General features: G+C 45.0%; 1 protein-coding gene and 2 pseudogenes across 11 annotated transcripts in view; 1 reads left to right on the forward strand and 2 right to left on the reverse strand.

The window, feature by feature from the left end:
• ACACB (acetyl-CoA carboxylase beta) overlaps window positions 1-20,946 on the reverse strand; it is a 469,976-nt gene that overhangs the window by 170,149 nt on the left and 278,881 nt on the right. For all 11 annotated transcript variants that reach the window (XM_063913243.1, XM_063913244.1, XM_063913242.1 and 8 more), the window contains 5 exons: window positions 20,652-20,786; window positions 20,327-20,473; window positions 13,683-13,871; window positions 13,495-13,595; window positions 5,882-5,970 (listed from right to left, as the gene is read on the reverse strand). In XM_063913243.1, coding sequence (XP_063769313.1) covers window positions 5,882-5,970; window positions 13,495-13,595; window positions 13,683-13,871; window positions 20,327-20,473; window positions 20,652-20,786 — 661 coding nt within the window. The remainder of the gene's footprint in view (window positions 1-5,881; window positions 5,971-13,494; window positions 13,596-13,682; window positions 13,872-20,326; window positions 20,474-20,651; window positions 20,787-20,946) is intronic.
• Window positions 9,449-9,568, reverse strand: LOC134935996 (5S ribosomal RNA; annotated as a pseudogene).
• Window positions 12,837-12,956, forward strand: LOC134935678 (5S ribosomal RNA; annotated as a pseudogene).

Genomic DNA, 20,946 nt, shown 5'->3' on the forward strand with positions numbered 1-20,946 from the left:
AGCAATCGACTGCTTAGAAGCAGGTGCGCCCAACTTGTTGGGTGCATACAATATAAACAGCGAGTCAGATTTTCTGACTCCAGCCGTCCTTGCAATGTATATTTTTAAGGCTCTGACAACGTCCAACAACTTGGAGTCCTCCAAGTCGCTAGTGGCCGCAGGCACCACAATAGGTTGGTTCAGATGAAATGCTGATACCACTTTAGGGAGAAAATGCGGACGAGTCCGCAGTTCTGCCCTATCCGAATGGAAGATTAGATAAGGACTTTTATAAGATAAAGCCGCCAATTCAGATACTCTCCTGGCAGAGGCCAGGGCTAGTAACATAGTCACTTTCAATGTGAGATATTTCAAATCCACCTTTTTCAATGGTTCAAACCAATGGGATTTGAGGAAATCTAAAACTACATTTAGATCCCACGGTGCCACCGGAGGCACCACAGGAGGCTGTATATGCAGTACTCCCTTGACAAAAGTCTGGACCTCAGGGACAGAGGCCAATTCTTTTTGGAAGAATATTGACAGGGCCGAAATTTGAACCTTAATGGATCCCAATTTGAGACCCATAGATAATCCTGATTGCAGGAAATGTAGGAAACGACCCAGTTGGAATTCCTCCGTCGGAACCCTCCGATCCTCGCACCACGCTACATATTTTCGCCAAATGCGGTGATAATGTTTCACGGTGACTTCCTTCCGTGCCTTAATCAAGGTAGGAATGACTTCTTCTGGAATGCCTTTCCCTTTTAGGATCTGGCGTTCAACCGCCATGCCGTCAAACGCAGCCGCGGTAAGTCTTGAAAAAGACAGGGACCCTGCTGTAGCAGGTCCCTTCTCAGAGGTAGAGGCCACGGTTCGTCCGTGAGCATCTCTTGAAGTTCCGGATACCAAGTCCTTCTCGGCCAATCCGGAACCACTAGTATTGTTCTTACTCTTCTTTGCCGTATGATCTTCAATACCTTTGGTATGAGCGGCAGAGGAGGAAACACATACACTGACTGGTACACCCAAGGAGTTACCAGTGCGTCCACAGCTATTGCCTGTGGATCTCTTGACCTGGCGCAATATTTGTCCAGTTTCTTGTTGAGGCGAGACGCCATCATGTCTACAATTGGTCTTTCCCAACGGTCTATTAACATGTTGAAGACTTCTGGATGTAGACCCCACTCTCCCGGATGAAGATCGTGTCTGCTGAGGAAGTCTGCTTCCCAGTTGTCCACGCCCGGGATGAACACTGCTGACAGTGCTATCACGTGATTCTCCGCCCAGCGAAGAATCTTGGCAGCTTCTGCCATTGCACTCCTGCTTCTTGTGCCGCCCTGCCTGTTTACATGGGCGACCGCCGTGATGTTGTCCGACTGAATCAACACCGGCTTTCCTTGCAGGAGAAGTTCCGCCTGGCTTAGAGCATTGTAGATTGCTCTTAGTTCCAGAATGTTTATGTGAAGAGACTTTTCCAGACTCGTCCATACTCCCTGGAAGTTTCTTCCTTGTGTGACTGCTCCCCAGCCTCTCAGGCTGGCGTCCGTGGTCACCAGGATCCAATCCTGAATGCCGAATCTGCGGCCTTCTAATAGGTGAGCCTTCTGCAACCACCACAGAAGTGACACCCTTGTCTTTGGTGACAGGGTTATTCGCAGGTGCATCTGCAGATGCGACCCTGACCATTTGTCCAACAGATCCCTTTGGAATATTCTTGCATGGAATCTGCCGAATGGAATTGCTTCGTAAGAAGCCACCATTTTTCCCAGGACTCTTGTGCATTGATGTACTGACACTTTTCCTGGTTTTAGGAGGTTCCTGACCAGATCGGATAACTCCTTGGCTTTTTCCTCTGGAAGGAAAACCTTTTTCTGAACCGTGTCCAGAATCATTCCTAGGAACAGCAGACGAGTTGTCGGGATTAAATGGGATTTTGGAATATTCAGAATCCACCCGTGTTGTCTTAGCACCTCTTGAGATAGTGCTAAAGCTGTCTCCAGCTGTTCTCTGGACCTTGCCCTTATTAGGAGATCGTCCAAGTATGGGATAACTAATACGCCTTTTCTTCGAAGAAGAATCATCATCTCGGCCATTACCTTGGTAAAGACCCGAGGCGCCGTGGACAATCCGAACGGCAGCGTCTGAAACTGATAGTGACAGTTTTGAACAATGAACCTGAGGTACCCTTGGTGTGCGGGGTAAATCGGAACGTGTAGATACGCATCCTTGATGTCCAAGGATACCATAAAGTCCCCTTCTTCCAGGTTCGCTATCACTGCTCTGAGTGACTCCATCTTGAACTTGAACTTTTTTATGTAGAGGTTCAAGGACTTCAGATTTAGAATAGGCCTTACCGAGCCATCCGGCTTCGGTACCACAAATAGAGTGGAATAATACCCCTTTCCTTGTTGTAATAGGGGTACTTTGACTATCACCTGCTGAGCGTACAGCTTGTGAATGGCTTCCAACACCCTCTCCCTTTCGGAAGAGACGGTTGGTAAGGCAGACTTCAGGAAACGATGAGGAGGATCCGTCTCTAATTCCAACCTGTACCCCTGAGATATTATCTGCAGGATCCAGGGGTCTACCTGCGAGTGAGCCCACTGCGCGCTGTAATTTTTGAGACGGCCCCCCACTGTCCCCGAGTCCGCTTGAGAGGCCCCAGCGTCATGCTGAGGTTTTTGCAGGAGCCGGGGAGGGCTTCTGTTCCTGGGAAGGAGCTGCCTGTTGGTGTCTCTTCCCTCTTCCTCTGCCTCGTGGCAGGTACGACAAGCCCTTTGCTCTCTTATTTTTGTAGGAGCGAAAAGGCTGCGGTTGAAAGGTCGGTGCCTTTCTCTGTTGGGGAGTGACTTGAGGTAAAAAAGTGGATTTCCCGGCAGTAGCCGTGGCCACCAAGTCTGATAGACCAACTCCAAATAACTCCTCCCCTTTATACGGCAAAACCTCCATGTGACGTTTTGAATCCGCATCGCCTGTCCACTGTCGTGTCCATAAGGCTCTTCTGGCTGAAATGGACATAGCACTCACCCGAGATGCCAGTGTGCAAATATCCCTCTGTGCATCACGCATATAGATAAATGCATCCTTTATTTGTTCTAACGACAGTAAAACATTGTCCCTATCTAGGGTATCAATATTTTCAATCAGGGATTCTGACCAAACTACTCCAGCACTGCACATCCAGGCAGTTGCTATAGCTGGTCGTAGTATAACACCTGCATGTGTGTATATATTCTTTTGAATAACTTCCATCTTTCTATCTGATGGATCCTTAAGTGCGGCCGTCTCAGGAGAGGGTAACGCCACTTGTTTGGATAAGCGTGTGAGCGCCTTGTCCACCTTAGGGGGTGTTTCCCAGCGCGCCCTAACCTCTGGCGGGAAAGGGTATAATGCCAATAACTTTTTTGAAATTATCAACTTTTTATCAGGAGCAACCCACGCTTCATCACACACGTCATTTAATTCTTCTGATTCAGGAAAAACTGTTTGTAGTTTTTTCACACCATACATAATACCCTGTTTTACGGTATCTGTAGTATCAGCTAAATGTAACGTCTCCTTCATTGCCAAAATCATATAACGTGTGGCCCTACTGGAAAATACGTTTGAATTTCTACCGTCGTCACTGGAATCAGTGCCCGTGTCTGGGTCTGTGTCGACCGACTGAGGCAAAGGGCGTTTTACAGCCCCTGACGGTGTTTGAGGCGCCTGGACAGGCATTAATTGATTGTCCGGCCGCCTCATGTCCTCAACTGACTGTTTAAGGGAAGATAAACCATCACGTAATTCCACAAATAAAGGCATCCATTCTGGTGTCGACCCCCTGGGGGGTGACATCTGCATATTTGGCAATTGCTCCGCCTCCACACCAATATCGTCCTCATACATGTCGACACCACGTACCGACACACACCGCAAACTCACAGGGAATGCTCTAATGAAGACAGGACCCACTAGCCCTTTTGGGGAGACAGAGGGAGAGTCTGCCAGCACACACCACAAAGCGCTATATATACAAGGGATATCCTTATCTTAAGTGCTCCCTTATAGCTGCTTTAATATATATATATATATAGCCATTAATGTGCCCCCCCTCTCTGTTTTACCCTGTTTCTGTAGTGCAGTGCAGGGGAGAGACCTGGGAGCCGTTCTGACCAGCGGAGCTGTGACAGAAAATGGCGCCGTGTGCTGAGGAGATAGGCCCCGCCCCTTTTTCGGCGGGTTCTTCTCCCGCTATTTTTCCAGTCAGGCAGGGGTTAAATATCTCCATATAGCCCCTATGGGCTATATGTGAGGTATTTTTAGCCTTGTATAAGGTTTATATTTGCCTCTCAGAGCGCCCCCCCCCAGCGCTCTGCACCCTCAGTGACTGCCCAGTGAAGTGTGCTGAGAGGAAAATGGCGCACAGCTGCAGTGCTGTGCGCTACCTTATGAAGACTGAGGAGTCTTCAGCCGCCGGTTTCCGGACCTCTTCACGCTTCAGCATCTGCAAGGGGGTCGGCGGCGCGGCTCCGGGACCGGACTCCACGGCTGGGCCTGTGTTCGATCCCTCTGGAGCTAATGGTGTCCAGTAGCCAAGCAGCAAATCCACTCTGCATGCAGGTGAGTTTACTACTTTCCCCCTAAGTCCCACGTTGCAGTGATCCTGTTGCCAGCAGGACTCACTGTAAAGAAAAAAACCTAAACTAAACTTTCTCTAAGCAGCTCTTTAGGAGAGCCACCTAGATTGCACCCTTCTCGTTCGGGCACAAAATCTAACTGGAGTCTGGAGGAGGGTCATAGGGGGAGGAGCCAGTGCACACCACCTGACCTAGTAAAGCTTTACTTTTTTGTGCCCTGTCTCCTGCGGAGCCGCTATGCCCCATGGTCCTTTCAGGAACCCCAGCATCCACTTAGGACGATAGAGAAATAATGTTTCTACACACCATAGCAAATGTAGGTACATCAACTTAGTAAGGCATCACCTACATCTGCCCAACTGCAAAAATTTGCTCCCTTGTCCCACAAGTTCATTTGCTTCCAGTATTGCACAAATCTAGGCTGATAATGTCAGGAAAGGATACTTGCCTCCAGTTTAGAATTTCCCTAATTGCAGCCTCTAACAAGCAGGTTATGGGGGTGATTCAGGTGGACGCATTTGCAGTAGCTGCTGCGTCTTTTTGGTAAAGCCGCGGCTCGTGGGTGTCCTAATAGGACACCCACTGTCCTTGGCGCAAATTCACAAAAAAGGATTTTGTATGAGACGCAGGGATCTAAAACACACCATGTCAGTCCTTTGGAAACTTCAACTAATGTAACTTTTCCTTCAATTGCTATGCATCTTAGGGGCCTCAGAAAGTTGGAGAGAGGGACTAGCCAAGAAGGCTGTGGTACATAAACAATCAAAATGTTGGTAGGACCACCCTGGTTGCCTCCTCTAAAGACAAGACCTTCTAGGTCAGGGTTCTTTTCTTCATCAGGATTTAGTTCGATTGGCTTTCAAAAAGTGTGGCTATTGAAGTCATAATTCTTAAAAGCTAATGGTCTCTACAACAATGTGATTGAAACCATGCTTAAGGAAAGCTACTGTATTTCTACAAGGACTACCATAGAGTATAGAAGATTGCATACTTCTGCCTTTAGACTGACTTGTATTATTTTTTTATCTTTTTTTTATACTCTAGACCAGTGGTTCCCAAACTTCTTTGAATCACAGCGCTCTAGAGAATCAGAATCTTTTTCATGGCACCCCTAGGCCAAAAGTTTCTATTTGTTAAATTCAGAAAAAAGTATTACATTTAAGTAAATTGTGTTTATATGTCACCCTTAGGTTCAGTTATGTGGTGAGGGGCAAGATTATTTTGTTTGTCCACATTCACATATAAGCAGGAAGGATCACCAAGCATAGTTCATTACTCACAGTGCTGGAATTGAGTTTCAACCTGTAGGTACCTTCTTAGCAAATCCAGCACTGCTGACTTCATGTATCCACGAATTCCACTGCGATATCTGTCAAACAAAAATACATTGCTTGTACAATTCTTAATAGCCGTTTGTGGAGCAGTCTGTCCTTGACATGCAGATTAGACAAGCATGGTCCCAGGGCCATATATAATATTTCTGCACTTATTCAGGGAGTCCAGCTATTAAAGGATTTTAAGGACTATGACATACAGAAGTTTCCTGAAAACCTGCCATAACCTCCAGGTGACGGAGAGGAATAGGGAATTATGCTGCTGAGGATCTGCTGGCCCATGCAAAAGTCAGAGCATCTGTGATACAAGAAATGTCCTCTTATTTGTCTTTGTATAGATGCCTTGTTATAACAAAGTGGATTGCTAATTACTATCACTAATTAAGATTTTTGCATTTTTGGAGCTTATACTTCTTTCTCTTAGCACTCAGCACGTGGCGATGTGAAGTACTGCATACATTATACATATTTAAGTTTCATGTTAGTGAAAACCAGTATCTGGGAGTGTAATAAGCAGGAGGTGAATGTAGTGCAATGTGTCCCTGCCTGGCATAGCAGAGTATGGCGACATAAGTCTAATGTATGGGAATTTAATGATGTGTGCAGAGGTTTAAGTATAAATAGTGAGGTATAATGTGTAGTACAATATGAATATCAATGTAAACAGCAAAATATCATAGTGAAGTGTTTGGAGGTTTATGTTAGGACATTTGGGGTCATTCCGAGTTGATCGTAGCTGTGCTAAATTTAGCACAGCTACGATCAGGCACTCAGACATGCGGGGGGACGCCCAGCACAGGGCTAGTCCGCCCCGCAGAAATGCAAAAGCATCGCACAGCGGCCACGTCTGCGTTGGCCAGACCGTGCCCCCTAAACGAGGCTGTCCAGCTCCCTCCCACCCAGCGACCGCCTCTGCCTGTCAATCAGGCAGAGGCGATCGCTAGGGGCCTTCGGCCGTCCGGCACGCGTCGGCGCATGCGCAGTTCTGACCCGATCGCTGCGCTGCGATAAACTGCAGCGAGCAATCGGATCGGAATGACCCCCAATGATCATATCACCAACCAAGAGAGAGGACAGGTGCTGTGAATAGCAGCAATGAGGTGCTTAGCAGGTAGGCTTTTTATTAGGAGTACTGCATGACTGGAAGACAGGAAAGCTTTCTATTAAGAGTACTGCATGACTGGAGGACAGGTAGGCTTTCTATTAGGAGTACTGCATGACTGGTGGACAGGTAGGCTTTCTATTAGGAGTACTGCATGACTGGAGGACAGGTAGGCTTTCTATTAGGAGTACTGCATGACTGGAGGACAGGTAGGCTTTCTATTAGGAGTACTGCATGACTGGAGGACAGGTAGGCTTTCTATTAGGAGTACTACATGACTGGAGGACAGGTAGGCTTTCTATTAGAAGTACTGCATGACTGGAGGACAGGTAGGCTTTCTATTAGGAGTACTGCATGACTGGAGGACAGGTAGGCTTTCTATTAGGAGTACTGCATGACTGGAGGACAGGTAGGCTTTCTATTAGGAGTACTGCATGACTGGTGGACAAGTAGGCTTTCTATTAGAAGTACTGCATGACTGGAGGACAGGTAAGCTTTCTATTAGGAGTACTGCATGACTGGAGGACAGGTAGGCTTTCTATTAGGAGTACTGCATGACTGGAGGACAGGTAGGCTTTCTATTAGGAGTACTGCATGACTGGAGGACAGGTAGGTTCTCTATTAGGAGTACTGCATGACTGGAGGACAGGTAGGTTTTCTATTAGGAGTACTGCATAAAGAAGAACAGGTAGGCTTTCTATTAAGAGTACTACATGACTGGAGGACAGGTAAGCTTTTATTATTAGGAGTACTGCATGACTGTGGGACAGGGAGGCTTTATATTAGGAGCACAGCATGACTGGGGGACAGGATGGCTTTATATTAGGAGTACAGCATGACTGGGGGACAGGATGGCTTTATATTAGGAGTACTGCATGACTGAAGAACAGGTAGACTTTCTATTAGAAGTACTGCATGACTGGGGGACAGGTAAGCTTTTTATTAGGAGTACTGCATGACTGGAGGACAGGTAAGCTTTTTTTATTAGGAGTACTGCATGACTGGAGGACAGGTAAGCTTTCTATTAGAAGTACTGCATGACTGGGGGACAGGTAAGCTTTTTATTAGGAGTACTGCATGACTGGAGGACAGGTAAGCTATTTATTAGGAGTACTGCATGACTGGAGGACAGGAAGGCTTTCTATAAGGAGTGCTGCATGACTGGAGGACAGGTAGGCTTTATATCAGGAGTACTGCATGACTGATGAAGAGGTAGGCTTTTTATTAGGAGTACTGCATAACTGGAGAACAGGTTAGCTTTTTATTAGGAGTACTGCATGACTGGAGTACAGGTGCTTTATATTAGGAGTGCTGCATGTCTGGAGGACAGGTAAGCTTTTTATTAGGAGTACTGCATGACTGGAGTACAGGTGCTTTATATTAGGAGTGCTGCATGACTGGAGGACAGGTAAGCTTTCTATTAGGAGTACTGCATGACTGGAGTACAGGTGCTTTTTATTAGGAGTAATGCAAGACTGGAGGACACAAAAGCTTTCTATTAAGAATACTACATGATTAGAGGACAGGTAGGCTTTTTATTAGGAGTACTGCATGACTGGGGGACAGGAAGGAATGTTTTTATTATAGTTTGTGCAATATACGCCTTTTTGTTTATGTACAGTAGTCCCTGTGAGTTAGTGAATGTCTGTCAGAGAGAGGGAGCACTTGCTTACCAGACTGCAAGCCACTCTTTGCTGTCTATATAAGCAGAATGGCAATTCTATGTACACTGCATGTGCTAATCTAGTATAATTAAATAGTTCAAGAAAGGGGTTTGTGGGAGCCGCACCGGTCTAGCAACAATTTTTGTACGAAAAGCAATCTGAGTAATGTCCTCTGAGAAACTGAAATTTATGTTATAGAATTGCTTCAGATTAAGGTAACTGTGCATATAGAAAGATAGTATGTCTTTTAAGGTGCACTAAATATAGTTACCATTCAGTGGTGCTCCCATGAGTCAGAAATATTTTGAGAAAAATACCAAATAAGAGAAATGGAAAAAGAAGTAGACTCTTGTTTGGGAGCACTCTAACTCAGAGGAACTAGGTTGTATACATGTCTTAAACTGGTAAAATCATGATTTTAATAGATTCTTGTTAAAAATATATAGAATTATCGGAGTTCAAAACTTATTCTATGTGATTCAAGACTATTGTGCAAAAAATATCTATATCAATTTAGTAAATAATTAGCGAAAATTGCTATAATATAATGTAAGCCGGAAAAGCTTTAGAATTCACAAAAAAGGGGGGGGGAAACACCTACTAGTCTCAATGGTGTCTGTCAAGTGAATATATGACCATCATTCATACTGCAAAAATCCCAAATGGAAAAAGTAGTTGCAGGGAATTAAATCATAGGTCATATGAATCCAAGTACCCATCTGTGACTTAGAATTGGGCAGCAAAATTTATTTGCAGTACCAGGATGTTCCAAGGTGGTCTCCCATCCGAGTACTGGTCCGGCCCTCCACTGCTTAGCTTCCAAGATCGGAAGAGATTGGGCATCTCCAGTGGGGTATGTCTGCAATTTCTTAAGCTAGCCCTTTCATTTGTCACTTTATATTGGAAATGGAATCGTTCATATTTTCAACAAGAAAAATTAAAGAAGGACAGACACACATGTGAACGGCAGGCTCAAAAAGTGCAGATTGGATATGACAATTGTATGGCAAACAAGTATCAAGGCCATAAATATCCAATCAAAGTGAATCCTTCCTTATTTGTATTGTACTATACACCAGTCAATTGTATATAGATAACAAAATCATTCTTGGTTGTGCTGTCTAAATAAGACAGTAATAAGCATAAATTAATCACCAAGAAAGAACAGGGGAATTACTACAAAGAATCCTTTATAGTTGGTGGGTTAGTATCTGTGTTTTTCTCACAACCAAAGATCCACCATTGGTATACAAAATCTCTGAAATAAACAAAAATGAGAACAAATATTGTAGTATCAGGGTGTTCCAAAGTGGTCTCATCCAAGTACCAAACCTGTCCACCGCTATATAGCATTAATGCTCAGATGCAATTAAGCACCATTCGTGGAATACATCCGCAATTAGATGCTTGTCACTGATTGGTATGGTCACCTTCAATCATAGTTTTTGGAAAAAGCATATGTTAGAAGGGCAAATAATAATTAGATGAGTATACCATCTATGTGTACCTATGCAGGGTATGCAGTTGGTTAATTACCACAGCATTTAGCATATTACCCTGCAAAAGAGTATATGGTCAGAACACAACAGGTGTAGGCTTGTAAGGCAAAACCATCATAGGTCATTCTATAATGAGCAACAAACACATATTGATCCAAGCCTAAAAGACTTGGTAATGTAAGAATAATATTACCACTAACCAGTAATGTAGCAGAGAGCTTATTTGCTAATCACCCTAGATAAAGATTGTTAAATAAATAAAACATGACAGGTGCTATTGTACCAGACACTTGGTTAATTTCATACAATACCAAACTGTAGACTTTGATATCCCAGGTTTTCTGGTGCAGGCAGTGGGAATGTGAACAACGGGATAGGTGCAGCTGATCCCCGCTGCTCCTGCCCGAAATCGAGCTCCAGCGGATGGGGGGAATATCGCTGCGTCCCGCCGTATTTCCCCGCTAGCGAGTTCCAGACACTAGGGGATAGTTTATGTGAGTATCCGCCTCTCTTGTGCCCGTAGACGAGCTCCGGCGGGTGGGGGTAGCCGCTAACTTCCGCGGCTTGTATGGTTGCCTGGTAACAGGCTGTGATGGTTCGGCTTCCAGGTCACGTGTGCGCACCACGTGACCATAAGGGTCCTGACGTACGTTTCGCTGGTAGGCTTGATCACAGGACGTAAGTCGTCACTGTGGGTTTAGATTTTTAAAGGAGAGTCTGATTGCTGATAGGAGATTCAGATTTGATGGACAGTTTCCTCGATCTATCCAATTAGTGCATTTTTTCTATAGTGACGAAAGCCTTATTAATTAACTTCTTTTTGAAGAAAATGCAATTACATTGCAATTCCATTATTAGATGTTGCTGCTAAAGCATTTGTTATGCATAGAGCTGTCCCATAATTGGGTATATAATAAGAATAAACAGGAATTGAAGGCGGGGGAGTGATAATATTTAATTAATAATTGATAAAAATTAATAATAAAATTAAAATTATTAATAATAAAAAATTTTTAATTGTATTATTAATTTTTATCAATTATTAATTAATTATTATCACTCCCCCGCCTTCAATTCCTGTTTATTCTTATTATATACCCAATTATGGGACAGCTCTATGCATAACAAATGCTTTAGCAGCAACATCTAATAATGGAATTGCAATGTAATTGCATTTTCTTCAAAAAGAAGTTAATTAATAAGGCTTTCGTCACTATAGAAAAAATGCACTAATTGGATAGATCGAGGAAACTGTCCATCAAATCTGAATCTCCTATCAGCAATCAGACTCTCCTTTAAAAATCTAAACCCACAGTGACGACTTACGTCCTGTGATCAAGCCTACCAGCAAAACGTACGTCAGGACCCTAATGGTCACGTGGTGCGCATACGTGACCTGGAAGCCGGACCATCACAGCCTGTTACCAGGCAACCATACAAGCCGCGGAAGTTAGCGGCTACCCCCACCCGCCGGAGCTCGTCTACGGGCACAAGAGAGGCGGATACTCACATAAACTATCCCCTAGTGTCTGGAACTCGCTAGCGGGGAAATACGGCGGGACGCAGCGATATTCCCCCCATCCGCTGGAGCTCGATTTCGGGCAGGAGCAGCGGGGATCAGCTGCACCTATCCCGTTGTTCACATTCCCACTGCCTGCACCAGAAAACCTGGGATATCAAAGTCTACAGTTTGGTATTGTATGAAATTAACCAAGTGTCTGGTACAATAGCACCTGTCATGTTTTATTTATTTAACAATCTTTATCTAGGGTGATTAGCAAATAAGCTCTCTGCTACATTACTGGTTAGTGGTAATATTATTCTTACATTACCAAGTCTTTTAGGCTTGGATCAATATGTGTTTGTTGCTCATTATAGAATGACCTATGATGGTTTTGCCTTACAAGCTTACACCTGTTGTGTTCTGACCATATACTCTTTTGCAGGGTAATATGCTAAATGCTGTGGTAATTAACCAACTGCATACCCTGCATAGGTACACATAGATGGTATACTCATCTAATTATTATTTGCCCTTCTAACATATGCTTTTTCCAAAAACTATGATTGAAGGTGACCATACCAATCAGTGACAAGCATCTAATTGCGGATGTATTCCACGAATGGTGCTTAATTGCATCTGAGCATTAATGCTATATAGCGGTGGACAGGTTTGGTACTTGGATGAGACCACTTTGGAACACCCTGATACTACAATATTTGTTCTCATTTTTGTTTATTTCAGAGATTTTGTATACCAATGGTGGATCTTTGGTTGTGAGAAAAACACAGATACTAACCCACTAACTATAAAGGATTCTTTGTAGTAATTCCCCTGTTCTTTCTTGGTGATTAATTTATGCTTATTACTGTCTTATTTAGACAGCACAACCAAGAATGATTTTGTTATCTATATACAATTGACTGGTGTATAGTACAATACAAATAAGGAAGGATTCACTTTGATTGGATATTTATGGCCTTGATACTTGTTTGCCATACAATTGTCATATCCAATCTGCACTTTTTGAGCCTGCCGTTCACATGTGTGTCTGTCCTTCTTTCATTTTTCTTGTTGAAAATATGAACGATTCCATTTCCAATATAAAGTGACAAATGAAAGGGCTAGCTTAAGAAATTGCGGACATACCCCACTGGAGATGCCCAATCTCTTCCGATCTTGGAAGCTAAGCAGTGGAGGGCCGGACCAGTACTCGGATGGGAGACCACCTTGGAACATCCTGGTACTGCAAATAAATTTTGCTGCCCAATTCTAAGTCACAGATGGGTACTCGGATTCATATGACCTATGATTTAATTCCCTGCAACTACTTTTTCCATTTGGGATTTTTGCAGTATGAATGATGGTCATATATTCACTTGACAGACACCATTGAGACTAGTAGGTGTTTCCCCCTCCCCTTTTTTGTGAATTCTAAAGCTTTTCCGGCTTACATTATATTATAGCAATTTTCGCTAATTATTTACTAAATTGATATAGATATTTTTTGCACAATAGTCTTGAATCACATAGAATAAGTTTTGAACTCCGATAATTCTATATATTTTTAACAAGAATCTATTAAAATCATGATTTTACCAGTTTAAGACATGTATACAACCTAGTTCCTCTGAGTTAGAGTGCTCCCAAACAAGAGTCTACTTCTTTTTCCATTTCTCTTATTTGGTATTTTTCTCAATAATTAAATAGTTGCCTGCATGGATTCATTTCCCTTTTTATTGCATTAAGCAGTGTTTAATTTGCTATATTCAGGTATACTTATGTAAAGGTACCTCTGCACAAGCTGCACAATACTCTGAGTGTTCATGAAAAACACCTCCCGGTCTGCCTTTTTCTGCAAGGTGGCTGCATAACTGTCCAGGATATTGGCAATCTGTAAAGAACACACTCCAATGACTTATGTGCCACTACAGCTCTAACACACCCTTCTATGGTACAATACATATCTCCTTACACATACCTGCTGGCTAGGGAACTGGCATAAGACTGAGGTGATGTTGCTGGCATACTGAGCCATCACTTTCCTTATGGATTTCTCTACAGTGGGTGGAATCCTAGTGGATACACTGGTCATGATCTCCTGCAGCTCCAATAGAGGAAGAGAGGGGTCCCGCAGGGTCTTCATCAGTGTGTGAACCCATTCTTTTATCTGTAGTAAAGCAGGATAGAATTACAGCATAATGAGCATAAGTTTCCTTCATATACAAAGGATATAGGAAACAAAAATAATGAGGTAGGTATAACGAGGTTACAGTGGACTTTACTACACAATTTTGAATTCCATATAAAAAATATGGAAATACATATGGGCCCTTTCAGCTGTGGGCTACACAAATAAGAGGATTTTGGTACTTACCGATAAATCCATTTCTCTGAATCCTCTAGGGGACACTGGAGTCCTATACAGTAGGGGTGTGAAGCCTTGAACCGGAGGTGTGGCACAATCTTAAATTAGCATTGTCTGCACAGCCGGCTCCTCCCCCTTCACATCCCTCATCCCTCAGTTTGAAAAATTTGACTGAGAGAATAGGACATGACACTATAGCCCATGGCGAGGAACCGAACCGTACAACATATCAAACAGCGGCCAAGAACTCTTAACCGAATAACTAACGCTGTTTGCATGAACTGTTTAAAACAAGAACTTTGAACACAGCAGGTTGACAGCACCGAGGCGGGCGTCCAGTGTCCCCTAGAGGATTCAGAGAAATGGATTTATCGGTAAGTACCAAAATCCTCTTTTCTCTTTCATCCACTAGGGGACACTGGAGTCCTATACAGTAGGGGACGTCCCAAAGTTTTCCCCCAGGGAGGGAGTGCTGTCGGTGGCCTGCAAAACTAAACGTCCGAACTTAGATTCTCCGGACGCAAAAGTATCAAACTTGTAAAATTTTGCGAACGTGTGGGCTGAAGACCACGTTGCCGCTCTGCAAAGTTGAGTAGTGGAAGCACCCCTGGCAGCCGCCCACGAGGCACCCACTGATCGGGTAGTATGAGCACCCGTCTGAACCGGCACCTGTTTGCCACAGGAAATATAAGCCTGCCGAATGGCAAGTCTAATCCATCTGGACAAAGTCTGCTTAGAGGCCGGCCAACCCTTCTTTGGCCCATCATAAAGAACAAACAAATGGTCCGACTTTCCGAAAGATGACGTAACCTGTACGTATACCCGTAAAGCTCGGACAACATCCAATGACACGTCCTCATCTGTGAGACCCTGGAAAGATGGGACCACTATTGGCTGGTTTACATGAAACCCCAACACCACCTTCGGAAGGAAGTCTGCTCTTGTACGGAGTTCCGCCCTATCCTCATGAAAAACTAAGAAAGGACTCTTACAGGATAAGGCTCCCAACTCGGAAACCCGCCTAGCCGAAGCCAAGGCAAGTAATAACGTGACCTTCCAAGAAAGATATTTCAGGTCTGTACTTGTCAACGGCTCAAAAATCGGTGACTTCAAATATTCTAACACCAAACCTAAGTCCCATGATGCCGTGGGAGGACGAAAAGGGGGTTGAATCCTCAGAACCCCCTGTAAAAAGGTTTGAATCTCTGGCAAGGATGCTAGCCGCTGTTGAAAAAGAATGGAGAGAGCCGAAATCTGAACCTTCAAAGAGCCCAATCTGAGTCCTCCCTCTAGACCGGCCTGAAGGAACAGTAGAAGTCGCAATAAATGGAAGTTTGATGAATTCCATCCCCGTTCCTGACACCAAGCCATGTACCGTCTCCAGATCCTGTAGTAGTGCCTGGCTGTGACCGGCTTCCTAGCGGCAATCATTGTAGGAATGGCCGTTCGTGGGATCCCTCTGTTTCTTAAGATCCGGGTTTCAATAGCCACACCGTCAAACGCAGCCTGTTTAGGTCGGGGTGCAGGAACAGTCCCCGAGATAGCAGGTCCTCTCTCTGAGGTAACCTCCAAGGATCTTCCGCAAGTAACCCTCGCAGGTCGGTGTACCAACTCCTGCGGGGCCAATCTGGTGCGATTAGAATAACCCACACTCGTTCCCGCTTTACTCTTTTCAGAACCCTGGGTATGAGTGGGAATGGTGGAAATATGTAAACCCTTCTGTAACACCACGGAAGTGTTAATGCGTCCACTCCTTCTGCTGCTGGGTCTCGAGTTCTTGACACATATCTGGGCAGTTGATGGTTTTGTCGAGACGCCATTAGGTCCACCTGAGGTAGACCCCATCTTCTCACAATCATGTTGAAAATCCGTGGATGAAGGCACCACTCCCCCGGATGCATGTCCTGGCGACTGAGGTAATCTGCTTCCCAGTTCTCCACACCTGGAATGAACACTGCGGAGAGAATGATGTCTCTTCTTTCTGCCCACAACAAGATCTTTGTGGCCTCCTTTAACGCCATCCTGCTCTTTGTTCCTCTTTGACGGTTTATGTAAGCCGTCGTCGTGACATTGTCTGACTGAATCCTGATGTTCTGATTCATGACTAGGTCTTCTGCTAAGAGAAGGGCATTGTAGACTGCTCTTAGTTCGAGGATATTTATGGGTAATTTGCTTTCCTGTAGCGTCCATCGTCCCTGAAACTGATGGTCATCTAGGACGGCTCCCCAACCTCCGAGACTGGCGTCCGTCGTCAAGATCTTCCAATCCCAAATGCCGCATTTCTTGCTGGCTGTGAGGTTCTTGTGTAAAGACCACCATATCAAGGAGACCCGTACTTGTGGTTGAAGTCGAATTCTCCGATGGAGAAGCCAGTGCGAGCCTGCTCCCTGAGCAATGAGGTTCATTTGGAATGGTCGGGAATGAAGTCTGCCGTACTGGAGAGCTTCGAAAGACGCCACCATCTTCCCGAGAAGTTGCACACAGAGGTGCAGAGAAACGGTCTACGTCCTCAGTACCTGAGCCACTAATCTCTGTAGGTCCTGTACCTTGTTCTCTGGTAGGAACACACGTAATAGGGCCGTGTCCAAGATGAGACCGAGGAATTGAATCCGCTGAGTCGGTATGAGGTTGGAATTTTGGAAATTGACAATCCATCCATGTTGAATTAGAAATTGATGGGATGTCTGAACATCCTTGAGCAGTCGATTCTGAGATGGAGCTTTGATCAGTAAATCGTCCAGATAAGGTATAATCGTGACCCCCAACAGTCTCAGTCCTGCCACCATGATCGCCATGATCTTTGTGAAAATTCTTGGGGCTGACGCAGACCGAACGGCAAGGCCCGGAATTGGTAGTGCTCCGCCACCAGTGATAACCGTAAGTAAGCCTGGTGAGGAGTCCAGATTGGGATATGTAGATATGCATCCTTTATGTCCATGGATACCATGAACTCGCTTGGTTCTAAGCCTGCAATAACTGATTGGATTGATTCCATCTTGAATCTGTAGACTCTTAAAAACTGGTTGAAAACTTTTAAATTGAGTATTGGTCTGACCGTCCCGTCTGGTTTTGGCACGACAAAAAGATTGGAATAGAACCCCGTTCCTCTCTGAGAAGCGGGAACCGGAATAATGACCTCTGCTTGTAGTAATTTTTGAATTGCTGCCCGTAGTGCCCTTGCTTTTTGAGGGCACTGAGGCAATCCTGTTGTAAAAAACTGACTGTGTGGCCTCTGTTGAAATTCCAGTTTGTATCCCTGAGAGATTAAGTTGTTCACCCAAAGCTCTGGTGAGGTTTTGGCCCAGATGTCCTGAAAACCTTCCAGTCGGCCGCCCACCAAGGGGGACCCCAGGTGAGCTGGGAGGCCGTCATGCCACGGTCTTGTCAGCAGGTTTATCCTGCTTTCTGGTTGCTGCTTGCGAGCGGCCTCTACCTCTGCCCCCGCGTGCTTGTGTACCGAAACCCCTACCTCGGGCTCGAAAGGACTGTGATCTAAATGAAGTAAACGATGGTCCCGAATAACCTCTTCTAGTCTGTGGAGCGGTTCTCGTATAAGGAGTAGGCAGAAAAGTGGACTTTCCCGCTGTAGCCTGCGAAATCCACTTGTCCAATTCTGGTCCGAACAGCATTTCACCCCCAAAGGGAATGGATTCTACCGCCTTCTTGGTGTCAGAGTCACCTTGCCATTCTCTGAGCCATAAAATCCTTCTAGCCGATATGGCCGATGCAGATATGCGCGATGCTATTCTGCTAATATCCTTAGAAGCTTGACACAAGTATGAAGCAGATTCTCGAATGTGTTCCGCCAGCTGTGTAATCTCTTCTAAGCTATTTTCCTCCTCAATAGCTTGTACAATACGGCCGGACCATGCACCCATGGCCTTGTTGACCCAAGCACAGACGATCGCAGGTCTCTGCGCTGCACCTGCTGCTACAAACATTGATTTTAACGCCGTGTCAACTTTTCGGTCGGACGCATCTTTTAAAGTAGTTATGTTAGGAATTGGCAAGATTGTCTTCTTTGACAATCTTCCTAGTGAAGCATCCACTACCGGTGGAGACTCCCACTTGTCCATTACACCCCTAGGTAGGGGGTAAGTTACCTGAAAACGTTTCGGAAATTGAAAACGTTTGTCCGGTTGTTTCCAAGCCTCCTCCATCTGAGATTGGAGGGATTTAGGAATGGGGAACGCTGCTGAACGCGGTTTCTGGGATTCGAACAAATCGAAATCTTCCGGCTCCCGGACTTCCTCTTCCTTAAAGCTTAGGATGTCCTTTACTGCGTCAATTAAGGAATCCAGACCCGAGATCGCCGAGTCTTCTTCAGGAAAATCGGCGTCTAGGTTGGGTTCAATTAACTCACCTTCTTCCGTATCCAGAAGAAAACCCTCTTCCTCCTCAGATTCTGGTATAATAGGAAGAGTTCTTTTAACAGCCTTGCGCACAGTCGTCTCAGCGTGTGCGGGCGGCGTTAACTTGATGAGAAATTCCTCCATTGTCTTTGAGAATCCCGCAGCCCATTCCGATTGTTGTTTGCGGGATTCTGCCATTTCCTTGGAGATTCTATTAGCAAGGTTGTCCTCCCATGCCTTAGCCAGAGCACTGCTTCCAGGTGGAGCGTCCTTGTCTAAGCAGGAGTCGCACACCCCGGAGCTGCCAACCCGCGTGCTCTTCTTGTTACATTTCGTACAAACATAACAGGTCTTTGAGGTCTTGGTAGCCTTAGACATGCTGTTTTTGTTGTTTTTTTTTTTTAAACCCCTTATCAGGGTATTACGCAGCGCTTTCACCCTTTAAACTAGGAAGAGAAAGACTGGGAGATGACGGAAGCGAAGGTATTGGATCCGGCTGGAATTACCTGTCCCCTTTTATAAAAGGAACAGGCCAAAAATAAATAAATAAATAAATAAATAAATAAAACACCAGCCGACTCGCAACCCTCACACCCCAACTGTAAATCAGCTACGATGTTAGAGTTGGCTTGCTTCCGTGTATTTTCTCCGGGATCTTTGAAACAGACGTCCCTTGAAAATATAAATTTGTAAAGTTTGATTACTTTTCAGGAGATCCTCGTATATTGTCTATATACATTACACCAGCAGAGGGAGCTGTTGCCTAACTCTCTCTACTATCTTAATGCCTGTACTATCCAGGCCGTGCAGCAGGGGGGGTTTTTTCTTTTATTAATAGCCTTTTTCCTATGTACACTACTGGTGGGGGAGGGGGAGGACCCATCCCTCACCTCAGCCTGGCGCCAAAACGTAAAAAAAAAAAACATGGCCTTCCTATAAAAAAATAAAAAATATGTGTGCTGCACTGTTATTTAACATTTAGTGCTTGAGTTGCATTAACTGGTCCCCTGTGGCCGCTACACAGCGCGCTCCGGACCCGCCGGCTGGCGCGCGCGCGACGGGTCCGTCTCTCGTAGCGGCGCCTGTGCTCTCCGTGGGACTCTGTAGTGTGCAGCGCACCCTGGAGCCGCCGGCTGGCGCGCGCGACGGGTCCGTCTCCCGTAGCGGCGCCTGTGCTCCGCTCCGGCGATGGGTTTAAATACTTGCTGCTTTGCCGTCCCCTCCTGCCTACAGGGAAAGACAGGCTGAGTCACTGAGATAGCTCCCGCTGCACTAGGGCTCCCACGCGCCAGCCATACTTTGTCTGCTCTGCCCTTCCCTAATTAGTCTTTATAAAGGGGAGTTATACAAGACAGTTTTGAACATCAAAGCTATAAGAGGGGAAAAAAAAAAAAACTTTTACTACTGAAAGACCCTAGCCTAATCTTATACGACCAGTACTCACTATTTTGGAGGATCTCCTGTGGAGAGATGCAGGTCCCTTCAATAGGGATCTTTGTCTCTCTGAACTCAGGTAGCTTTGTCCCCCCTTTATTAGGGTTACGCAGCCCCCCTTTTAGTTTTTTTGTCAGGAGCTCAAGTGCTCCACGTATTGTGCCTCCAGCACAATTTTTCAAACTGAGGGATGAGGGATGTGAAGGGGGAGTAGCCGGCTGTGCAGACAATGCTAATTTAAGATTGTGCCACACCTCCGGTTCAAGGCTTCACACCCCTACTGTATAGGACTCCAGTGTCCCCTAGTGGATGAAAGAGAAATAGAACATATCCCCTAATGGTGTAGCTAGTAAAAGTGTGATGGCAGCTACGCCACTGGAGCTTACAGTCATTATTTTCTGATTATAACACACCTCTTTGCTTTACATTTGAAGTTTTCTCAAACCTGTAAAAATAAACCAATACACTCACCTTGATAGTGAAGTATGGCTCTGGCAAGCAGTATCCATTCATCACATTAATGAGATTTTCCAGCACACTGTGGAACACCTGGTGAAGCTTCTCTCCTATGATAGGCAGGGTCTGCTGTTGGAGGAGGTCTCCAGTGTACAGTTCTGCCTAAGAACCAAACACAATGAACTACAACAATCACAACTCCACAGAAGGAGACTGAAAATGTAGACAAACAAGACTCTCTTGATCGTGGAAATAAACAAAGCATATTTACTGTGCAGGTCTTCAGAGACTGGTGTTCTGCATATTTATAGTTCCATTTGTCTTCATATTTGTTATTTACCTGATGAACTTTAGATGGGTCATCTAAGTCAATACGAGCCACCACACATCCAGATTCCAGAACAACGCCAGGACGCTTCACATAACGAATATGACCAGGCTCCTGCACCAGTAATGTCATGACCATCTTCATTACCTTAAAATAGGGATTTTTGTTTACTTACCGTAAAATCTCTTTCTCTGATTCCATCTGGGGGACGCTGCGCCATTACTTGTGGGTTAGAGGTGTGTGGTAGTGGAGTTTGGCACAGAACTATTAAAACCTGACTCCTCCCCCCTCTAACCCCTCCCATCTC

The sequence above is a fragment of the Pseudophryne corroboree genome, chromosome 1 (genome assembly GCF_028390025.1).
Source record: "Pseudophryne corroboree isolate aPseCor3 chromosome 1, aPseCor3.hap2, whole genome shotgun sequence".
In the NCBI taxonomy this organism is placed as follows: Eukaryota; Metazoa; Chordata; class Amphibia; order Anura; family Myobatrachidae; genus Pseudophryne; species Pseudophryne corroboree.